General features: G+C 43.8%; 1 protein-coding gene across 1 annotated transcript in view; it reads right to left on the minus strand.

Moving 5' to 3' along the window:
• Positions 1-23,723, minus strand: part of LOC121557023 (synaptotagmin-9-like) — a 44,880-nt gene that overhangs the window by 13,035 nt on the left and 8,122 nt on the right. The window contains exons 2-3 of the mRNA XM_041870914.2: positions 12,748-13,252; positions 7,660-8,218 (exon numbers count right to left, since the gene is read on the minus strand). Of these exons, the coding sequence (XP_041726848.1) occupies positions 7,660-8,218; positions 12,748-13,252 (1,064 nt within the window). The remainder of the gene's footprint in view (positions 1-7,659; positions 8,219-12,747; positions 13,253-23,723) is intronic.

Below are 23,723 nucleotides of genomic sequence, written 5' to 3' on the forward strand. Positions count from 1 at the left end.
GAGCAGAGGAGGAGAGGGGAGAGGAGAGGACGGCTGATGTTAACCAGGCAGCAGAGGGCCTGCATTCAGATAATTACCACTGAGTACACTCTGAAGCACAACTTTTACATCCGAAACCCCAGGGCCTCAATAAAACATCTTTATTTGAATGTAGCCCAACACTACGATTCTACTAATCAGCAGCATATCAGTTGAATCAGTGCTGGAACAAAAGCCTGCACACCCTCTACGTAGCTATGCAGGAGTAGGGCTGGCCAGCCACATTGGCTGGAACAAAAGTCTACAGCCAGGGCCAGAGTAGAGTTGACTACCCCTGGTCTAAGTGCCATTGAGTTCCATTGATATGGGTTGAAGGGAAGGACAGGTCATTAGCTATCCCTGTTATTCTCCAGGCAACAGGGCAGAGGGCTCTAACACAGTCATCCTGAAGGAACAATGAGTCACCTGGCGTCAGGTCACCTGTGTTCCAAACTCATAAAAGTCAAAATGGTCGCTGTTCAGACAAACTACAAAGACTTGTATCACTAGTAAAGGTACAGAATCACCTGAACCCCAACCAAGAGGACAGAATAACCGGATCATGAATTATTCATAACTTAACATTTGCATACTGTCAAAGAAAGGGTGGCCAGACAGTTGCTGTGTCGTTATGTCACTTAACAAAGTATACACTGAATTCAATACACACACACATGCATACGGATGCCCACAGAAACACACACACACAAACACAAGATGCCTATTAATGTGTCCATTGATTACACTGCATTGATTACGCTCCTTGCTGTGACTGTATCTGAAACCTGTGTGTACAGGAATACGCTGAGTGTGTGTTAAATCATCTGTGACAAATGTCACCATATATCAGTGTGTGTGAGTGTGTTCTCTTCATCAGCTACGCCTCATTGATTCAGCATCACTGACCTCCCTGGAATAATATGAATTGTATTCTATAATCAATGGGAGGGGAGAGCTCTGATAAATTCCAGTCCCGCCAGTCCCATATGGCATGAAAAACACAGACAGTATCAATGGCCAAATCACAGCTACTGTAGCTCACACAGTCACACACTGAGAAAGGTGCTGGTCAATCAATGCAATCACCGAAGACAGGGCCTACCTGTGATTGTCCACAACAAGACAGGTCTGTCTGATCTTACACAGCTTTGAAAAGGATTGCTGTGAGGAGATGATTAAACATCTCTATTCTAAGACATCATGGGGAGAAGATGTTGGAGGCTGGCATATAAAAAAATGCAGGAGACAGCACTCTACAGAAAAAAGTAGAGAGAGAGAGAGAAAAAGTAAAACAATTAATAAAAATGTACACGCACATTTTCTCCTCTCCTCCGCTCCTGACTGCATGTGCTGCTGCAGGAAGGGGGGCATTGCCTAGGCAACCAAAGACTAGTTTGCTACAACCCTTGCTTGTTTCAGCATGGAGCAACAACATTTCCTCACGTTGTAGAGTCTATGTTACAGCTGAAATTGACTCAACCACACGAATGCCCGACCGTCCCGTCCCGTTGTATTATTTTTAAACGATGATGACAGTAATTTTATTTTCATGACGGTCTTCATCCATAACTGTCGGTTACACGGTTATACAGTAATTGTGCCAGCCCTAAGCGTGACAGACATATATTTACACACACACACACACACACTGAACTTTCCATCACACAAACACACACAGAGCTGTCAATTGTCTAATTTGCGCGGCACTGTGATGAGCACTCATTCCTGACGACCTCAGGCATCATCACCATGGGCCCATTTAACTCTGCTGAGTGAGGTTAGGACCTGGTGGAAAGGAGCTGAGATGGGGTGAATTGGGAAGATTAGCGCCTAATGCTAATACTAATGGAAATGCCTATGTGTCCTTCACCAGGGTCCACTGGATGGAACAATGCAGAGAAAGTGATTATGAGTTACCTTTCTGAAGGAGACAATGCTTCACCACTGAGAGATGAGATACCAGCAGGCACGTGCACAGATGGAGCCCTAGGGGTGCTGGTGCACCTGCCCATTTGCCCTCCTACGCTCTTTTTTAAGTGGTGTTTCTTAAATACAAATCTTTTATTTTTTGTCTCTTTTCCTATTGTAACTTTAAATATAACGAATTGCCCACCAAACTACATAATTTCTCATTAAAAGTCCCCTCCCCATTAAAAGTCCCCTCCCACTGTTATTTTATACAGTTTATACAGGTTTTATACAGTACAGGCTTCAAAATGGTATATCATACACTGCAATTCGAGAAATCAATGGGAAAGTAATGCTGCTATGAAAGTTTCTATACTAATTTACCCACTTTTGAGAATAAGCCCTTCAAAGTTATTGATGTGATTTTAACACTTGCTAGTGAGGTCTTCTTTTTTTACGCCTATTCAGGATCATTCACACCCTCTTAAGCCCCACCCATCTCTTTATGAATTCACATGTACAGTGGCTTACGAAAGTATTCACCCCCCTTGGCATTTTTCCTATTTTGTTGCCTTACAACCTGGAATTAAAATAGATTTTGGGGGTTTGTATCATTTGATTTACACAACATGCCTACCACTTTGAAGATGCAAAATATTTTTTCTTGTGAAACAAACAAGAAATAAGACAAAAAAACTGAAAACTTGAGCGTGCATAACTATTCACCCCCCAAATGCAATACTTTGTAGAGCCACCTTTTGCAGCAATTAGAGCTGCAAGTCTCTTTGGGTATGTCTCTATAAGCTTGGCACATCTAGCCACTGGGATTTTTGCCCATTCTTCAAGGCAAAACTGCTCCAGCTCCTTCAAGTTGGATGGGTTCCGCTGGCGTACAGCAATCTTTAAGTCATACCACAGATTCTCAATTGGATTGAGGTCTGGGATTTGACTAGGCCATTCCAAGAAATGTAAATGTTTCCCCTTAAACCGCTCTAGTGTTGCTTTAGCAGTATGCTTAGGGTCATTGTCCTGCTGGAAGGTGAACCTCCGTCCCAGTCTCAAATCTCTGGAAGACTGAAACAGGTTTCCCTCAAGAATTTCCCTGTATTTAGCGCCATCCATCATTCCTTCAATTCTGACCAGTTTCCCAGTCCCTTCTTCCATATGTTTGTGTACCTTCTTCCATATGTTTGGGGAGTCTCCCACATGACTTTTGGTGAACACCAAATGTGTTTGCTTATTTTTTTCTTTAAGCAATGGCTTTTATCTGCACACTCTTCCATAAAGCCCAGCTCTGTGGAGTGTACGGCTTAAAGTGGTCCTATGGACAGATACTCCAATCTCTGCTGTGGAGCTTTGCAGCTCCTTCAGGGTTATCTTTGGTCTCTTTGTTGCCTCTGATTAATGCCCTCCTTGCCTGGTCCGTGAGTTTTGGTGGGCGGCCCTCTCTTGGCAGGTTTGTTGTGGTGCCTTATTCTTTCCATTTTTTAATAACGGATTTACTGGTGCTCCGTGGGATGTTCAAAGTTTCAGATATTTTTTTATAACCCAACCCTGATCTGTACTTCTCCACAATTTTGTCCCTGACCTGTTTGGAAAGCTCCTTGGTCTTCATGGTGCCGCTTGCTTGGTGGTGCCACTTGCTTAGTGGTGTTGCAGACTCTGGGGCCTTTCAGAACAGGTGTATATATACTGAGATCATGTGACAGATCATGTGACACTTGGATTGCACACATGTGGACTTTATTTAACTAATTATGTGACTTCTGAAAGTAATTGGTTGTACCAGATCTTATTTGGGGGCTCATAGCAAAGGGGGTGAATACATATGCATGCACCACTTTTCCGTTATTTATTTTTTAGAATTTTTTGAAACAAGTAATTTTTTTCATTCCACTTCACCAATTTGGACTATTTTGTGTACGTCCATTACATTAAATCCATGACATTGTCCTCCTTTCATGATCGTTTAAAGATTTGTGGAACCAAGGCGCAGCGTGATAAGCGTACATATTTATTGAAGTACTGAACACGACAAAACAACAAACAAACGATACGTGAAGTCTTGAGGTTACACAAAACAAACCTATACGGAACAAGATCCCACAAACTAACTGGTGCCAACAGGCTGCCTAAGTATTGTCCCCAATCAGAGACAACGAGCTACAGCTGCCTCTGATTGGGAACCACCCTGGCCAACATAGATCTAAACGATCTAGAACTAAACATAGAAAAACACCACATAACACGGAATATACACACCCTGACTCAACAAATCAACGTCCCCTGAGTCAGGGCGTGACAGTACCCCCCCAAAGGTGCGGACTCCGACCGCGCCACAAAAACATAACAGGGTAGGGGCCGGGTGGGCATTCCGCCTCGGAGGCGGATCCGGCTCCGGGCGTGACCACCACTTTCTCTCCACCTCCCTGTTGCGCCCCTGATCTGGTCTGGACCTCGGCGCGCTGCTTCCCCTCTCCTTCCTCCCACGAAGTACCAAGCCCTGTCTGGACCCTGGTGTGGGAGACCCCGAACCTGGAGAGGGGCTGACGTCTGGGTCTGGACTGGCACCGCTGACTGGAGCTGGACCCGACAACGGAGGATCGGATTGCTCTGGCTCCGGAGTGGATCCGCTGACAGGAGTTGGACCGGACCCCGGTGGAGCGGATTGCTCTGGCTCCGGAGTGGAGCAGCTGACCGGAGCTGGACTGGACCCCGGTGGAGCGGATTGCTCTGGCTCTGGAGTGGATCCGCTGACTGGAGTTGGACCGGACCCCGATGGAGCGCATTGCTCTGGCTCCGGAGTGGAGCAGCTGACCGGTGCCTGATGGAACAGGCACGGGCCGTGCCGGACTGGACATACGCACAACTGGCTTGGTGCGGGGAGCAGGAACGGGCCAGACCGGGCTGACGACGCGCACCACTGGCTTGGTGCGGGGAGCAGGAACGGGCCGGACCGGACTGGCGACGCGCATCACTGGCTTGGTGCGGGGAGCAGGAACGGGCCGGGCCGGACTGGGAACGCGCACCACTGACTCAACAAATCAACATCCCCTGAGTCAGGGCGTGACACCTCCAGAAAAAAGTAGTCTCTCACAACTTTCTGCCACTGAGCTTTGTCGATAGCACCAGCTAAATTCAGGGCAGTAATGTTGTTGAATGCTTTAGCAACACTTTTGCAGTTGTCCAAAGCTATATAATTCCAAAAATCTAGAAAAGATTATCAATATACTGACCAAGGGAGCCCCATTCTTTTTAACACAGAAGCCTGTGACATGACACACCAATAAGGACTCATCTCTCGGCATTGGTGTATCCACTATCTCAGCCAATCATGGCTAGCCTGGAAGAATCCTGTATTTCTCCCTATATACAATTTTTTTCAAACAGCTCTCATTGAAGTAGGAACTAGCGTCAAATGCCTAGGAACCTGTAACCAGTCACATATATGTGCAGGCAAAATCTGAGGAGAAACAATAATGATGGTTAGGCTAACTGAAATTAGACTCATTTAAATAACATGCTATGCACCATATGGGTTAATATTTTCCTTTGTGGGATTTCAAGACTAGGTACTGACATATGTGGTCCTCTGTAGCTCAATTGGTAGAGCATGGCGCTTATAATGCCAGGGTAGTGGGTTCGATCCCTGGGACCACCCATACGTAAAAAATGTATGCACACATGACTGTAAGTCACTTTGGATAAAAGCGTCTGCTAAATGGCATATTATTATATTATTATTATATTTGCCCAACAATATGAACCTCATATTGCCCCAGACCTGTCAGAATAATACAACAGAGTCTCTCATTAGGCTCAGTGTCGTGACAATGATCTGATACTATGCTCCAGGTTGAAGAAACCTCCTTCTCACCAGCACCAGAACTACAGCAAGAACAAAGTCATCATAAGAGAATTCCTCTTTGAAAAAGTGGAGATCCATTCGCTCCATGCACCAGCTAATTCCTTTAATTTCTTCCCAACTGTCAGCTCAGTGAGCTGGCTAGCAGTCATTTCTGTTTTCTCCACGTTAAGGCACTCTTACTTGGGTAGGTCTTCACTGTCAGATGTCTCCTGACGACTTCTTTCTCCCACAAATGAAACACATTGGGCTCTATTTTAACAAACCTAATATAATGGTACATCTAAGCGCAGGCGGTAGCGCTATAGGTTCAGGGGTGTGTCAGAAATATTTTTGCTATTATCACTATCACAATTATCGGCGCACTTGGTGGCGTTGGCTGTGTTTTGATGAATAAACAAGTTGTGGGTGTGTCGAGGCTTGGCCCCTCACTTGCCAATCAGAATGTGCTCCATGGCGAAATATGTGGTTGCTTCAAGTTGTGTATTTACAGTCTTTTATGTATTGCCTTGGAATCAACTTCAATTCCAATGTTAGTCCGTTATAGTTTGTTAAATGGCTTACAGAAACACAATAGAAAAATGCAGACATATCTTTGATAAACACATTAACTTGAACCCATTTGCAGTCCACGTTGTTCTATGTAATTGCATGGTTTCAATAGCATTCACAGTGATATAGGGGCTAGGCCTACTGTAAATTGCATTATGGCTGAGCATGGACATGCCAAACATTGTCAATAAGCAAGAGTAAATTCATTATTGATAAGGCCTAAAAATAGAACAAATAATTCTAATCAAATTCTAAACAAAACGAAATAACAACTTGTTTTAAATAGGCTATGTCACACTTACAGGCACCATCATTTCTCCCTGTGGCCATATAATATTAAAACAATGCAGACTATGGAGGGTTTTACGGCACATCCAAACTTTTCACAGTAACTTGACAAAGATCCACTATAAAGAGAAATGGAGAATGTCCATTCACCGTTATACTTCTCCCAAATCAGCCTATATTTTATTAACATAATCGGAACCATCTTACAGATCAGGTCCCATTCACACATCTCCAGAAGTTGCATTGCATGCGCGCCATGGACATTGTAACCATTAAACCAGGCAGGTGAATCATTCTAATAAGATTGGTTGTAATAAAATTTAATGAAAAACCAGCAATCAGTTTTTTTAAACCACAACAATAAATAAATGTAAAATTGTATGATATCATAAAATGGCCAGGATAAAAAAGACAGGCATTGCTGTTGAACCTGCCTTAGTTATAGTAGGCCTAAGGGAGGGCTTGGGTTTTGAACATATAAAACGGAAAAGAAACCATTGTTGCAGGTTACAGATAACTTCTAAATACAAGGTTCACCGGTATTCACCAAGGTTCTCATCTCTCGTTTCATGATGGGCATTGACACATAGCCTACATGGAGTTTTCTTTTTTTCACATGTATATTTCCACCCCTCCCATCGGAGCACAAGCGAGCTGATACAAGACAGGTAAATTGCAGAACCCGGCGTTAGGGCTGGAAAATGCCAGTGCGTCAGATTTTACATGACGAAATTGCTAACTAATGCACATTTGACACTAGCGCCGCCTTAACGCCAGCTGAAAACTGAGTCCATTTTCTCTATTGCGGATGAAGCGACTCACTGAGAGCTTACTGTGGCTCATCTTGAAAAATGTATGAGGCATTCAACCAAGTACAGTGCCGTAAAAATGTCTAATCCGAAATGAATATCCTGCTATAGTTATAATTGACCACTTATCTTAGTAAATCTAACAGGGTATTAAAGCAGAACAAACATTCCCTTAAAAGCCGGAAACAGGAAGTGATCAAACAGGACGTGCTGACTCACCGTGGAGACGTACTGGATGTCCCGGCAAAGCTTTGTCTCTGCAGGGAAGTCCACCAGATCCAGGAAGTTGTCCACCACCACCTGGCCGATGATGTCGTGGCGCGAGAAACGGTCAAAGTCGTAGACACTGAAGTGCAGCTTGCGCGTCGGCAGCTCAGCGTACTCCACGGGGAACAGGAATACCTCATCGAACACAGGGTTGAGGGTCTTGCGGTGAACCTTGGTCTGGTGCTTGGTCTGCCGGTCCGGTAGTAGGTAAATCTTGACGTAGGGGTCCGAGGTGCCCAATAAGTCCTTGGCGGGGAGATCCTGCGCCTTGTGGATCTTGACGATGAGTTGCTCCAGGTCACAGTCGAACTTGAGAATGAAGTGTAGGCGTCCGCAGCCTCCGCCCCGCCGGCCCCCCTCATCCCCTTCCAGGGAGCGCTGCTTGTAAAGCTCTGGTTTGAGACGACCCAGACCCAGGCCCATCCCAGTCAGGGAGTCCTGTCTCTGGAACTGGGCCACGTTGAAGTCCGGGTTGGACCTGTTTACAGATAATCTACGGATAGAGTTAGACCTGTGTAGAGGACAGACAGAAAGAGACACATTACCATTGTTAGCATAGGTGAGAGGAGACACACAGAGAGACAGCAAATGTGTACTTGATACAACAACAGAGTACCTGAATAAAATAGACAAAGGCTTTCTGTAAATATGACCGTTACAGCTCAAGCAACAATCGATAAAAATAGCAATTCACTCTACTCAGTTTTTCAAGAGGGCTGAGTTTTGGGTAAGTGTTACGTGCTGAACAGAAGATAGACTTTCCTTCAACCACAAACGAATGACTAACAACTAAAGTGAAACTCATTGATACAAAGAGGCTGTCTGGGAGCAGAATTACTCATAGAACATTGTTTGCTGTAGAGGACATGACTCCATAAGACTAAGTGGGATAGCTGCCTTACAGCTGCTGGGTTGCTAGGTCTGAGCTTCTGTTCAGTGCTCTAAACCTGATCAATGTTAGAACTTTCCAACTGCCTCTTTTGTGGCACACAGGGCTTTAACAACGGAGTGAGTCATGGTTTCTACCTAAGTGTGGATGAAGTTTACAATGTTCTGAAGGTGAAATTAAGAATCTGGAGAAAATGTTTTCAAATTAATTAATGAGCTGTCGGGGTGTATTTCACTCGTGCAAAACAATGTGCAAACCAAAGTCGCAAACCAATTATGGTGTCTGTACTTCAGAAGCACAGTAGACATACAGTGGGGGAAAAAAGTATTTAGTCAGCCACCAATTGTGCAAGTTCTCCCACTTAAAAAGATGAGAGAGGCCTGTAGTTTTCATCATAGGTACACGTCAACTATGACAGACAAAATGAGAATAATTTTTCCAGAAAATCATATTGTAGGATTTTTAATAAATGTATTTGCAAATTATGGTGGAAAATAAGTATTTGGTCAATAACAAAAGTTTCTCAATACTTTGTTATATACCCTTTGTTGGCAATGACACAGGTCAAACGTTTTCTGTAAGTCTTCACAAGGTTTTCACACACTGTTGCTGTTATTTTGGCCCATTCCTCCATGCAGATCTCCTCTAGAGCAGTGATGTTTTGGGGCTGTCGCTGGGCAACACAGACTTTCAACTCCCTCCAAAGATTTTCTATGGGGTTGAGATCTGGAGACTGGCTAGGCCACTCCAGGACCTTGAAATGCTTCTTACGAAGCCACTCCTTCGTTGCCCGGGCGGTGTGTTTGGGATCATTGTCATGCTGAAAGACCCAGCCACGTTTCATCTTCAATGCCCTTGCTGATGGAAGGAGGTTTTCACTCAAAATCTCACGATACATGGCCCCATTCATTCTTTCCTTTACACGGATCAGTCGTCCTGGTCCCTTTGCAGAAAAACAGCCCCAAAGCATGATGTTTCCACCCCCCCCCACACACACACACACACAGTAGGTATGGTGTTCTTTGGATGCAACTCAGCATTCTTTGTCCTCCAAACACGACGAGTTGAGTTTTTACCAAAAAGTTATATTTTGGTTTCATCTGACGATATGACATTCTCCCAATCCTCTTCTGGATCATCCAAATGCACTCTAGCAAACTTCAGATGGGCCTGGACATGTACTGTCTTAAGCAGGGGGACACGTCTGGCACTGCAGGATTTGATTCCCTGGCGGCGTAGTGTGTTACTGATGGTAGGCTTTGTTACTTTGGTCCCAGCTCTCTGCAGGTCATTCACTAGGTCCCCCCGTGTGGTTCTGGGATTTTTGCTCACCGTTCTTGTGATCATTTTGACCCCACGGGGTGAGATCTTGCGTGGAGCCCCAGATCGAGGGAGATTATCAGTGGTCTTGTATGTCTTCCATTTCCTAATAATTGCTCCCACAGTTGATTTCTTAAAACCAAGCTGCTTACATATTGCAGATTCAGTCTTCCCAGCCTGGTGCAGGTCTACAATTTTGTTTCTGGTGTCCTTTGACAGCTCTTTGGTCTTGGCCATAGTGGAGTTTGGAGTGTGACTGTTTGAGGTTGTGGACAGGTGTCTTTTATACTGATAACAAGTTCAAACAGGTGCCATTAATACAGGTAACGAGTGGAGGACAGAGGAGCCTCTTAAAGAAGAAGCTACAGGTCTGTGAGAGCCAGAAATCTTGCTTGTTTGTAGGTGACCAAATACTTATTTTCCACCATAATTTGCAAATAAATTCATAAAAAATCCTACAATGTGATTTTCTGGATTGTTTTTCTCAATTTGTCTGTCATAGTTGACGTGTACCTATGATGAAAATTACAGGCCTCTCTCATCTTTTTAAGTGGGAGAACTTGCACAATTGTTGGCTGACTAAATACTTTTTTCCCCACTGTATATGTACTGTAGGGTTGGGGTAAATTCCAATTTAATTTCAAATTCCAATTCAATTAGTAAATTGAATTAAATTGAAATGTAAATAAATCTTCAAGTTATGGAATTGGAATTAGACTGTTTGGACTTTTTGAATTGGAATGGAATTTGAACTGTAAAAACCTTTAATCTTCGGAATTGAATTGGAATTGAATATTTTTACATTACCCAGTTAAAGGAATGATCGCAAATAGTATACAACGTGTGCTGTAGGATTTATTTTTAATAATTTCAACCTGTATTCCTATATTTCCAGTCTAGGCTGTTTGAACAGTGACATGATCAGCCTGAAACCCTGAGGGAATTCTTGGAATTTAAACCTAACATTGGAATTCAGAGGAATTGAATTATCTCTGAATTCAAAGACTGATCTGGAATTTGAATTAAATTAAATTGAATTTACAGGGAGAGAGAATTGAATTAGAATTACATTTGTGGAATTGACCCCAATCCTGGTGGACTATGGTACTCATGGAGTGGCAATGTACTGAAAGCTTTATACAGTTGAAGTCGGAAGTTTACATACATCTTAGTCAAATACATTTAAACTCAGTTCTTCACTATTCCTGACATTTAATCCTAGTAAAAATTCCCTGTCTTAGGTCAGTTAGGATCACCACTTTATTTTAAGAATGTGAAATGTCAGAATAATAGTAGAGAGCTTTTATTTATTTCATCACATTCCCAGTGGGTCAGAAGTTTACATACACTCAATTAGTATTTGGTAGCACTGCCTTTAAATTGTTTAACTTGGGTCAAACGTTTCGGGTAGCCTTCCACAAGCTTCCCACAATAAGTTGGGTGAATTTTGGCCCATTCCTCCTGACAGAGCTGGTGTAACTGAGTCAGGTTTGTAGGCCTCCTTGCTCGCACACCCTTTTTCAGTTCTGCCCACAAATGTTCTATAGGATTGAGGTCAGGGCTTTGTTATGGCCCCTCCAATACCTTGACTTTGTTGTCCTTAAGCCATTTTGCCACAACTTTGGAAGTATGCTTGGGGTCATTGTCCATTTGGAAGACCCATTTGCGACCAAGCTTTAAATTCCTGACTGATGTCTTGAGATGTTGCTTCAATATATCCACATAATTTTCCTGGGATGGTGTTCTTTGGCTTGCAAGCGACCCACTTTTTCCTTCAAACATAACGATGGTCATTATGGCCAAACAGTTCTATTGTTGGTTCATCAGACCAGAGGACATTTCTCCAAAGAGTACGATCTTTGTCCCCATGTGCAGTTGCAAACCGTAGTCTGGCTTTTTTATGGCGGTTTTGGAGCAGTGGCTTCTTCCTTGCTGAGCGGCCTTTCAGGTTATGTCGATATAGGACTTGTTTTACTGTGGATATAGATACTGTTGTACCTGTTTCCTCCAGCATCTTCACAAGGTCCTTTGCTGTTGTTCTGGGATTGATTTGCACTTTTCGAACCAAAGTACTTTCATCTCTAGGAGACAGAACGCGTCTCCTTCCTGAGCGGTATGACGGCTGCGTGGTCCCATGTTTGTACAGATGAACGTGGTACCTTCAGGCATTTGGACATTTCTCCCAAGGATGAACCAGACTTGTGGAGGTCTACAGATTTTTTTCTGAGGTATTGTCTGATTTCTTTTGATTTTCCCATGATGTCAAGCAAAGAAGCACTGCGTTTGAAGGTAGACCTTGAAATACATCCACAGGTACACCTCTAATTGACTCAAATGATGTCAATTAGCCTATCAGAAGCTTCTAAAGTCATGACATCATTTTCTGGAATTTTCCAAGCTGTTTAAAGGCACCGTCAACTTAGTGTATGTAAACTTCTGACCCACTGGAATTGTGATACAGTGAATTATAAGTGAAATAATCTGTCTGTAAACAATTGTTCGAAAAATGACTTGTGTCATGCACAAAGTAGATGTCCTAACCGACTTGCCAAAACTATAGTATGTTAACAAGAAATTTGTGGAGTGGTTGAAAAACTAGTTTTAATGACTCCAACCTAAGTGTATGTAAACTTCCGACTTCAACTGTACCTACTGTGATAACCTTTGTGGTGAACTAATTAAATACTATGTACTATGAAACCAAAGTAGCCGTCTTAGTAGCAGTCTTATATTGTAAGGGACCCTGGTATAGTAGGTACTACAGTATACAAGCAGAGCACATAGCATAGTAGCGACTTCATCATAGTGGAGGATTGTGATATAGTACTCACCCAATCTCTGTGTGTATAGACATTGACCGGACGGAGGGTGAGGGCTCAGTGGTCTGCCTCTGCATGCGAGGGTTGGTTTGGACCCCGTTCTCCCGGCCTTTACTCTGGGACTCCAGGGGGATGTCTGGAGACGTGTGGCTGATCTTCATGGCTGCCTCTGGGATGGGGATGATCGCCGCTGTGGGGGGCGGCGATACGGGGGTCACCGGCCCCGTCAAGGTCCCAGTTGCCACAGGGACGATGGAACAGCGGTGGGACTCACGGCGGTCGAGGGCGGAGACGGGTGGGTCGACGGCCGTGTAGACTGGCTCCCTGGCTGGGACGTACGGTTGCAAAGGTGCCATGGGGGAATCGTGGTGCCCCTGGGTGGGCTCCTTGATGCTGGGGGAGAGGCCACGCTCCCTCCATGGGATCCAGCAGAGCTTCCAGGAGACGAAGATGGAGACCCCGAACAGGGCCAGGCCACAGGCAGTCACCACCAGAGACAGCAGGCTCACCGACACATCTACAGAATGCAGGGAGGGAGGGAAAGAGGGAGAGAGGGAGGAAAGAAAGGGAGAGAGTCAATACATAATACGGTCATTTTTCTGATATAAGGATGTGAGAGGCACAGTGAGATGAATAAAGATCAATGAAACATCTACAAGGCAAAGGCTTTGAAGATAATTAATCATCATCATCACATCATCATTTCACAACATTTCTAATATCTATTATTGATATAAAGCCTCTCCCAAAACCAAATCCTTTGCACATTTAAAAAAAGAGCCTGTCCTTTAGAAGTCTCCATTGAAATGTCTCTAACTGCTGGTTGATGTAAGATACTATTTCAGCCACACCCGTTGCTGACAGGTGTATAAAATTGGGCACACAGCCATGCAATCTCCATAGACAAACATTGGCAGTAGAATGGCCTTACTGAAGAGCTCAGTGACTTTCTACGTGGCACGTCATAGGATGCCACCTTTCCAACAAGTCAGTTTGTCAAATTTCTGCCCTGCTAGCACTGCCCCGGTTAACTGTAAGTGCTGTTATTGTGAAGTGGAAACGTCTAGGAGCAACAATGGCTCAGCCGCGAAATGGTAGACCATACAAGCTCACAGAAAGGGACCGCCGAGTGCTGAAGTGCATAGCGTGTATAAAATCATCTGTCCTCGGTTGCAACACTCACTACCGAGTTCCAAACTGCATCTGGAAGCAACGACAGCACAAGAACTGTTCGTCGGGAGCTTCATGAAATGGGGTTCCATGGCCGAGCAGCCACATACAAACCTAAGATCACCATGCGCAATGCCAAATGTCGGCTGGAGAGGTGTAAAGCTCGCCGCCATTGGACTCTGGAGCAGCGGAAACGTGTTCTCTGGAGTGATTAGTCATGCTTCACCAACTGGCAGTTCGGCGGACGAATCAGAGTTTGGCGGATGCCAGGAGAACGATACCTGCCCCAATTCATAGTTTGATGGAGGAGGAATAATGGTCTGGGGCTGTTTTTCATGGTTCGGGCTAGGCAACTTAGTTCCAGTGAAGGGAAATCTTAATGCTACAGCATATAATGATATAATGACATTCTAGACGATTCTGTGCTTCCAACTTTGTGGCAACAGTTTGGGGAAGGCCCTTTCCTGTTTCAGCATGACAATGCCCCTGTGCACAAAGTGAGGTCCATACAGAAATGGTTTGTCGAGATCGGTGTGGAAGAACATGACTGGCCTGCACAGAGACCTGACCTCAACCCCATCGAACACCTTTGGAATGAATTGGAATGCTGACTGCGAGCCAGGCCTAATTGCCCAACATCAGTGCTCGACTTCACTCAGGCTTTTGTGGCTAAATGGAAGCAAGTCCCTGCAGCAATGTTCCAACATCTAGTGGAAATGCCTTTTTCCAGAAGAGTGGAGGCTGTTATAGCAGTGAAGTGGGGACCAACTCCATATTAATGCCCATGATTTTGAGATGTTCGACGAGCAGGTGTCCACATACCTTTGGTCATGTAGTGTATAAGTCATAGTTTGCCTGTGGGCTTCTCTAGCTGCATGCCATTAAAGACACACCACAAGGAACGGCCTAAGACTGATCAAATCACTAATTGAAAAAACATGGCTTGGTTAATTACAAGTGTGCTTTGCGGGAACTTTTCTCTTCCTCCCTTAATTTGTTCTTAAAGAGAGAGCGTGACAAACTTAATTAGGAATTATCTAAAGTTGTTTAATTATCTCCTCTGGAGTCCCATATGCGCCCAGGGTCCTGATTGTAGCGCTGCTGTAATCTGTTGTCCTTGACTGATAGGAATAGAGCAAGACAATGTGTTGGGGAGAACCATTCTATGGGAATCAATTGACCCATCTTGAACAAGTTCTAAGCCCCTCTTCACGCTGAAATCGTCAATATTTAGAAATACCTGGCGTGCAGGTGATATTTAACAGCCATTTTGAAGGATTAAAGTATGTGATGGATCCTCTGTAAGAGTTTAACATGTTGTGACGACGTCGGACATCTCTGTCCATTTCTCCTCACAGAACTCATAGTTTGCTAAATTGTTTGCCACAAACATACTTGCTATATCTAATTTAAGATAAAACATTGTGCTGTGGAGGGTAATATAAATTAACAAACGGCAAGTGTGTTTTCTTATAATATAATTTATTTCTAAATGTTTAGCCTTAGTATTGGAAACGTTAATGTTTATGCCATAGACATAGACCATATATACAGTATAAAGGTTTATACTAAACATGGCTATGTTCATAGAGAACAGGCTACCTGTTTAGAGGTTTGAATGGTTTATACCAGGTCCTTTTACGATGCCCAACATCTCCTCCTCATCCAAGGAGAGCTGTTGGTGCAGGTAAAGTACACGTTCCTCTGCCCAGGCGTTGCTGACGCATGCCAGATCTTATGCTTGGATAGGAATTTTACGTACCAGCTAATCACATCACACAGGTAACTGCCAAAATAATGGAAACACGTGAGTAAATGAGGGATACAAAGTGTATTGAAAGCATGAGCTTCCACACAGGTGTGGTTCCTGAGTTAATGAAGGTTTGATGAGCATAAAAATGATGTAAGCCATATGCCATGGCCGTCTCAGTCACCAGATCTCAACCTAACTGGTTGAGTGGCTGGTTTAATGGCTATTTTTACCCCGTTGGCACTTGCAAATTACCACATGTGAGATAAATTACACTTGCTGAGAATCACTTGCCTCCAACCAAATTAATTAATTATTTATTTTTGGACTTTGAAGTGAAAAATCTAAATTTCAGTTTATATTTAAATAAAAATGTTTGGTCCTGTGCAGATGTAAATCAAACAAATACACGTGTGAACACCAAATTTGTTCAATTTAAACGTATTTTTGAAGAAATAGTGAATCGTGCACGGATGGCAATATATTTAACCACATTTGTGGGATATTGTCAATTGGATTTGCTCGACTCCTCGCATCCTCTCCTCTGTCCTCTCCTGCCTCCTTTTGAAAAAGGTCAATGTAATCAAGGAGAAGAAACATGGAAACAAATGCACTTGAATTAAATGAGACTCTCCTCCACAAGCGCGTCATCAGACAAGCTATGTTTACAGAGGAGGAACCCATAAATAAGTATAAAGTGGTGCAAACAAATTTAGCTAGTTGTACCAGACATTTTATAAATTAATTACAAAACGGATTACAAAACTGTTCCTGGTAGGACTCCGGTAGGATACACATAAGAATCCTCGGCTGGAAGAGGCTATCGAGGAGAGGAGCAAACTCCTCCTTCACCTATTAACAAATTGACATATGGCAACAACTTATCGGTTTCCGGATCAGGAGGTGAGGAGGACGGAGGAGTCGAGGAGAGGATGGACTTATGCCCAATAGAGAATCTCCCTATATCTAGGCTGGTCCTCATCCTCTACATGGTTTAAACTAAGATGCTACAGGTATGTACACAGTGTGAGAAGCCTTGTAGAAATGATGCAAGTAATCCTCTAAATATATTTTCATGTGACAGCTTTTACAGCATGACTTGCAACATGTTGTGTAGTTGAATGTAGATGATGCTATTGATGTATTGCACTTTGTTGTCCCCATAATGGTCTTGTAGGAAGCAGTGACAGTCCTATGAATGTGACATTTGTCTTTACAATGCTGTCAATGTCATCATAATATTGTTGAATAGCTGTAAAACAGGCTATTTAATTGGCCTAGCACATTGAGCTCACAAATCAAATGACAGAGCATCTCGGTACTGCTCACCTTCAGAATGAGAGATAGAGAGACTGTTTAGGGTTTACTGTGTTCCCATGTTTCCATGCAACATGGGTTGCAGGCACTTTTTGGCCTCATCACGGCAGCCTCAAATATCACAAATAAAAGATAGAGATTTAAAAGATGAAGTGTTGTGATGAATAATAGAGGGTGCTCATTCACACTGGCACAGGGTCTCCGTCACCATGGAAGGGGGGGACAGAAACACAATCACAAGGAGCCTTCTGATTCATCTTGGAGTTCGCCTCCAAAGCAATCCCAGGAAGTGAAGTGATGATGATATATCCCTCTCTGGGAATTCTTCTGAAGAGGTTCAAGTTCCGCCAAAGAGAGATCTTCAAAGAGATTCATCAGTGTCATTGGGAATTCATCCTTTTGGTACAGCTGTCACCCCTTGAACTTGGAGGGCTTGGCAAACTCTCAGACGTTAGGGTCACACAATGTAACACAATGCATGAGACCTAACTACCGTACACTTTCCGAACTATAGAGCAAATCAGCACTCCCCCACTCATCACTACTACACATAATGGCACACCTGCAGAGGCTGGGCATTTTGCCTAGCTATCATTATGGGAGTTAAATGGCCGGATTGTCTAGAGGCATTTACAAAACAGACCCACTCAACTGTAAATTGTTTTGCACCATACAGTATTGTACCATGATGTTCACCATATTTGTCCATATGCTGTCCCATTCTCCAGCCCTGTTCTCCATTGTTTATGAAACCCTGTGGGTTTACATGAACTGAGGCGTAGGAAATTATGAAATTATGATTTGTCTAATTAATCCACTGGGAGATAGCTTTTTTATTTATTAATTTTTATATGCAAAATGACTAAGCACAGATAGGGCTATGCAAGAGAACACTCAGGATGTTATCTTGTCTAAAACAAGCTCTGGGTTTGTGAGATAACATGTTTCTCTGGATCGTAGACCTTTTACATACCTCCACAGGGGTGAAAGTGAAAATAGTGAAGACAGCTGTTTCGCAATCAGCAGTAACAGCCGTGGAAAGGCAAAATTACAAACATGGCAAATCTCTGGACATTTAATAACAATTCAGAACCAGAGCTGCGGCTCCTGATGCTAGGTCTGTTCCACAGATTTTTGTGCTGAGCGATTAATCAAAATGTTGGTTATTATTCATTTTTTAAACAACATCGGTTCAATTATTTGAATTCCATTTAGTTTGTTTTAAAGTCTGTGAGCTCAATGTGCAAATTGCACAGTTTCTCTAGAGATAAACCAGATCCAGCCTGAACTGTGCGATGTAGTAGGGAGTTGTAGTTTCCAACAGGTCTGGAAGGGCATAGGCCCACCCTCTTGGGAGCCAGACCCAACCACTGGGGAGCCAGGCCCAGCCAATCAGATTTTTTTTATTGTGAGGCCGGTTGGACGTACTGCCATATTCTCTTAAACGACGTTTGAGGCGGCATATGGTAGAGAAATTAACTTTCAATTATCTGTTGGACATTCCTGCAGTCAGCATGCCAATTGCACGCTCCCTCAAAACAAGAGAAATCTGTGGCATTGTGTTGTGTGACAAAACCTCATACTTTAGATTGGCCTTTTATTGTCCCCAGCACAAGGTGCACCTGTGTAATGATCATGCTGTTTAATCAGCTTCTTGATATGCCACACCTGTCAGGTGGATGGATTATCTTGGCAAAGGAGAAATGCTCATTAACAGTGATGTAAACAAATTTGTGCACACAATTTGAGAGAAATAAGCTTTTTGTGCAGCTCATGAAACATGGGACCAACACTTTACTTGTTGCATTTATGTTTTTGTTCAGTATACTAAAATAGTGATTTTGTCAGACAGCATGGGCAGCAGCTCTATAGAGATGAGATGATGATTTGGAATGAAATAAAGTCATCAAATAAAACAAATATAATATACATAACTGAAATATAAGTGCATAAATGATGGTTAATAAGTAATAAGCAGTAATGGGCAGTCACTACCATCAGGAGACTTTTATTAATTGTTTTATTCTGTGTTGTTACAGCTTTAACACAAATAATCTAACCGAAACCGAACCGACCTCAAAAAGCACTAATCGCTCAGCACTAATGGATGTGGAATCTGCTGGGCGGACCAAGGGAAATCACATGTAGGGTAAAAGGCCAGGCTGACCACCTTTCAATCAATCAATCAATTTTATTTTATATAGCCCTTCTTACATCAGCTAATATCTCGAAGTGCTGTACAGAAACCCAGCCTAAAACCCCAAACAGCTAGTAATGCAGGTGTAGAAGCACGGTGGCTAGGAAAAACTCCCTAGAAAGGCGAAAACCTAGGAAGAAACCTAGAGAGGAACCAGGCTATGAGGGGTGGCCAGTCCTCTTCTGGCTGTGCCGGGTGAAGATTATAACAGAACCATGCCAAGATGTTCAAAAATGTTCATAAGTGACAAGCATGGTCAAATAATAATCAGGAATAAATCTCAGTTGGCTTTTCATAGCCGATCATTAAGAGTTGAAAACAGCAGGTCTGGGACAGGTAGGGGTTCCATAACCGCAGGCAGAACAGTTGAAACTGGAATAGCAGCAAGGCCAGGCGGACTGGGGACAGCAAGGAGTCACCACGGCCGGTAGTCCCGACGTATGGTCCTAGGTGCTCAGGTCTCTCAGTTGGCTTTTCATAGCCGATCATTAAGAGTTGAAAACAGCAGGTCTGGGACAGGTAGGGGTTTCGTAACCGCAGGCAGAACAGTTGAAACTGGAATAGCAGCAAGGCCAGGCGGACTGGGGACAGCAAGGTGTCATCATGCCCGGTAGTCCTGACGTATGGTCCTAGGGCTCAGGTTCTCAGAGAGAAAGAGAGAACGAGAGAATTAGAGAGAGCATACTTAAATTCACACAGGACACTGGATAAGACAGGAGAAGTACTCCAGGTATAACCAACTAACCCCAGCCCCCCGACACATAAACTACTACTTTGATTGCAGTAACAAGCAAATGGGTTGTTTTTGACATGGCCTACTCCATTACATTTTCTCTCAGAATGTTGAGGCAAAGCATGCTGGGAGTCTGGGGCTTCCTTAATGAGCCTAGTATTTCACACCACCTCCCCCTCTTCTTCCTCCTCTTATTGCTGCCTCCTCCTTCACCTGCTCCTTTGCTAACCTCTGACCCCACTCTCCCCTCTTCACTCTTTTTTCTCTTTCTATTACCCTCCCCCTCTTCCTCCTCATCCTCACCCCTGTTTCTCCCTCTGATATGTCAGGGATAGAACACCTTTTACACATCAAAGTCAATAATTATACCGTTCCGATAGCTCTCACGTCAATCAATAATCAAACAGTTCATTAAAATAATAGATTATGATCCACAGCAGTCTAAAATAAATGCACCCTTATTGAGTCACTTCAAATATTGCAGTGAGTTGGCCTACGTTGTGATAGTGTGAAGAAGGTGAATGATGAAGTCTGTCCCAAGATATTTTCTGCAGAGCCTTGACCACTCGTGCATTTCTCAGAGCACTTGCAAACACATCATCAATACGTGTGGGAGTGTACAGTCCACACTGTACGTGGTGGTAAATGGGACAAGGCCATTCTGGCTTGTTGTCTCGCTTTGATGATGTCATACCAACATACCACACACATAATATCTCCATTTCTGTTTCTAGGCTATTATTAAGATCAAAGAACTTCACAAACAATCGTGAATCTTCTTGGGCTGATCCCTCCTTTCAAGCTCCTCCAAGCTGTTATAAACATGCAAAATACTGCAATATGGAGAACCAACTGTGTGAAAATGTACCTCCACGTTCATATACTGTATGTTACCTGCATTATTTTTATCAGGTGGTTGAGTGCTTCATTACAGTAATGCCATTGAAATACCACTAAGCAGGGTGGCCATTTTGCTAATGCAACATTCATGTCCTGCCACTCCTGTCACCTGTGCTGAAGCTCCTCTTTAGCTGTATTGGACACATGTTTCAAGTTTCAAGTTTTAATGTCACGTGCACAAGTACAGTGAAATGCCTTTCTTGCAAGCTCTAAACCCAACAATGCAGTAATCAATATCAATGTAGTATTGAAAATAACATAAGGTAGAACACACGAGAAGTAAGTAAGCTATATACAGGGTCAGTTCCAATCCCATATTTATAATGTGCAGAGATACTGGAGTGATAGAGAGCATTGCCATATGTCCACTTGCTGTCTTCTGTGCACACAGCACATGTGACCATCACAGACCTGCAATGGGCCATTGAACATGAATGGAGGAGGCTTTGAACACACAAATCCCATTCTCTGGATCACAAATATACTGATAGCATCAGTCACTATTCCTGATTAAATAAATCAAATCAGTGAAACCACAGGCCATGGCACAACCAGCCAACGACATGGTACACCAGGGGTGAGCTGTGTTTAGACCACACTGTGGCATCTGATCGAATTGTGGCTATTGAGCTCAGGCCCTGTAGCCTGAGAGAGCATTGTTCCAGAGGCCAAGTGGTGGTTTGCTTGGCAGGTTGCCCTGATACTGCCTAGGAATTAGAGATTCATAGTATATCTGAAAAGACTCAAATAACCATGATAGCTAACACAAAAATCTGAAAGAGGGGGGGAAATACTGCTGATTAAGCATTACCTTGGACCTACAGTAGTATTCCCTTGTGTTGCTCTAAGCTGCCTCACAGTTTGTTTGGTGTTGAATTAGTGAGAGATTAGTTAGGAAGCATTAATTAGTGTGCCCTATAGCAAACTGATATGTAATCATCTACATTACCTACACCTCTCCTCAATAAGTTATCAGCAGCAATAGCAGTCAATATACCTCCTCTTTCCAAGACATAGACTGACTGGCCAGGTGATTCCAGGTGAAAGCTATGATCCCTTATTGATGTCACTCAATCAGCGTAGATGAAGGGGAGGAGACAGGTTAAAAAATGATTTTTAAGCCTTGAGACAATTGAGACATGAATTGTGTATGTGTGCCATTCAGAGGGTGAATGGGCAATACAAAATATTTTGTTACTCAATATTAGGAAGGTGTTCTTAATGTTTTGTACACTCAGTGTAGATTAGCTACTGTATGTGAATGTGAGTGAGCTGCTAGCAACCAAAAACCTTGCAGGCATTATCTATCACAGGCATTATCTATAAGTAGAGTTTGATAATACTGTGGCAACGACACCTAAACAGTGTTGAGTAGCTGGGAGTCCTGCTCTCAGTCTATCTATCAGTCTATCTACCAGTCTATAAGATGAGCACAGCAGGGGGACATGTTGCTGGAAAACTATATTTTCCCAGCCACTCGCTGCATGGCCATGATCTAGCTTAAGATAGAGTAGCTTCATTTCTCCCAGGGCTGCTATTACTGAGGACTCAACATGACATATGTTACACATATAGCCCAGAATTGCACGCATGTACATAATGGGTCTGACTGCAACATGCTCATCGCTACATTAATGTATAGACAGCAGGCAGATGTCTGTGAAGTTATTTTGGTAAAGGTGAGAGATCTAATGTAAGAGATTCTCCAGATGATTTAAAATAGTAAGCTTCACAGTTGCATAAATATTGAGTATGGTGCTGAAATACATTTTGACCTGTTCTGGTGTGAGGGAGTTACTTGGCCTGTATAAACACTTCAAATGTGTTAGCCATGGTGCCATGGTTGGTTTTTAACCCTCCACACAGAAACAGACACACGGATACACACACACTCCTCTCCGTTTGGGTCACATATCTTTGAATGCCAGAGACCAACACAAAAAGACTTGTCAATCTTCCTATATCTTTCATCCTTATTTCTCTCTGGTTTATTGAGGTGCCAATCATCCAGGACAGGATGAAAGGGCTCAGCTGGATATGTTAATAAAACCAGGGACTATGGACTCAAGGGAACCTGCCCCTTATCGCAGTTCAATAACCCCACCATAGACACTCCACCTGGCTGTCAATGCAGAGGGGAGAGGGGAGAATGGAGGTAGAGACAAATGGAGAGAGGAGAAGAGAGAGTGCATGGAGGATAGTGCTGAAGGGAGAGGAAATGGTGCATGGGGAGAGGAGCAGGGACGGATAGCGCACAGAGAGTAGAAGGGAGAGGAGAAGGGGATGAGGAGAGGGGCTATAGGGGGGAGGGGAGAGAAGAGGAGAGAGAAGAAGGGAGAGGAGAAGGGGGTGAGGAGAGGGACTATAGGGGGGAGGGGGAGAAGAGGAGAGAGAACAAGGGAGAGGAGAAGGGGGTGAGGAGAGGGGCTATAGGGGGAGGGGAGAGAAGAGGAGAGAGTAGAAGGGAGAGGAGAAGGGGGTGAGGAGAGGGGCTATAGGGGGGAGGGGAGAGAAGAGGAGAGAAAAGAAGGGAGAGGAGAAGGGGGGTGAGGAGAGGGCTATAGGGGGGAGGGGGAGAAGAGGAGAGAGAAGAAGGGGGAGGAGAAGGGAGTGAGGATAGGGGCTATGGGGGGAGGGGGAGAAGAGGAGAGAGTAGAAGGGAGAGGAGAAGGGGGTGAGGACAGGGGCTATAGGGGGGAGGTGAGAGAAGAGGAGAGAGAAGAAGGGAGAGGAGAAGGGGGTGAGGAGAGGGGCTATAGGGGGGAGGGGAGAGAAGAGGAGAAAGAAGAAGGGAGAGGAGAAGGGGGGTGAGGAGAGGGGCTATAGGGGGAGGGGAGAGAAGAGGAGAGAGAAGAAGGGATAGGAGAAGGGGGTGATGAGAGGGGCTATAGGGGGAGGGGAGAGAAGAGGAGAAAGAAGAA

Source organism: Coregonus clupeaformis, unplaced genomic scaffold, assembly GCF_020615455.1.
Source record: "Coregonus clupeaformis isolate EN_2021a unplaced genomic scaffold, ASM2061545v1 scaf0132, whole genome shotgun sequence".
In the NCBI taxonomy this organism is placed as follows: Eukaryota; Metazoa; Chordata; class Actinopteri; order Salmoniformes; family Salmonidae; genus Coregonus; species Coregonus clupeaformis.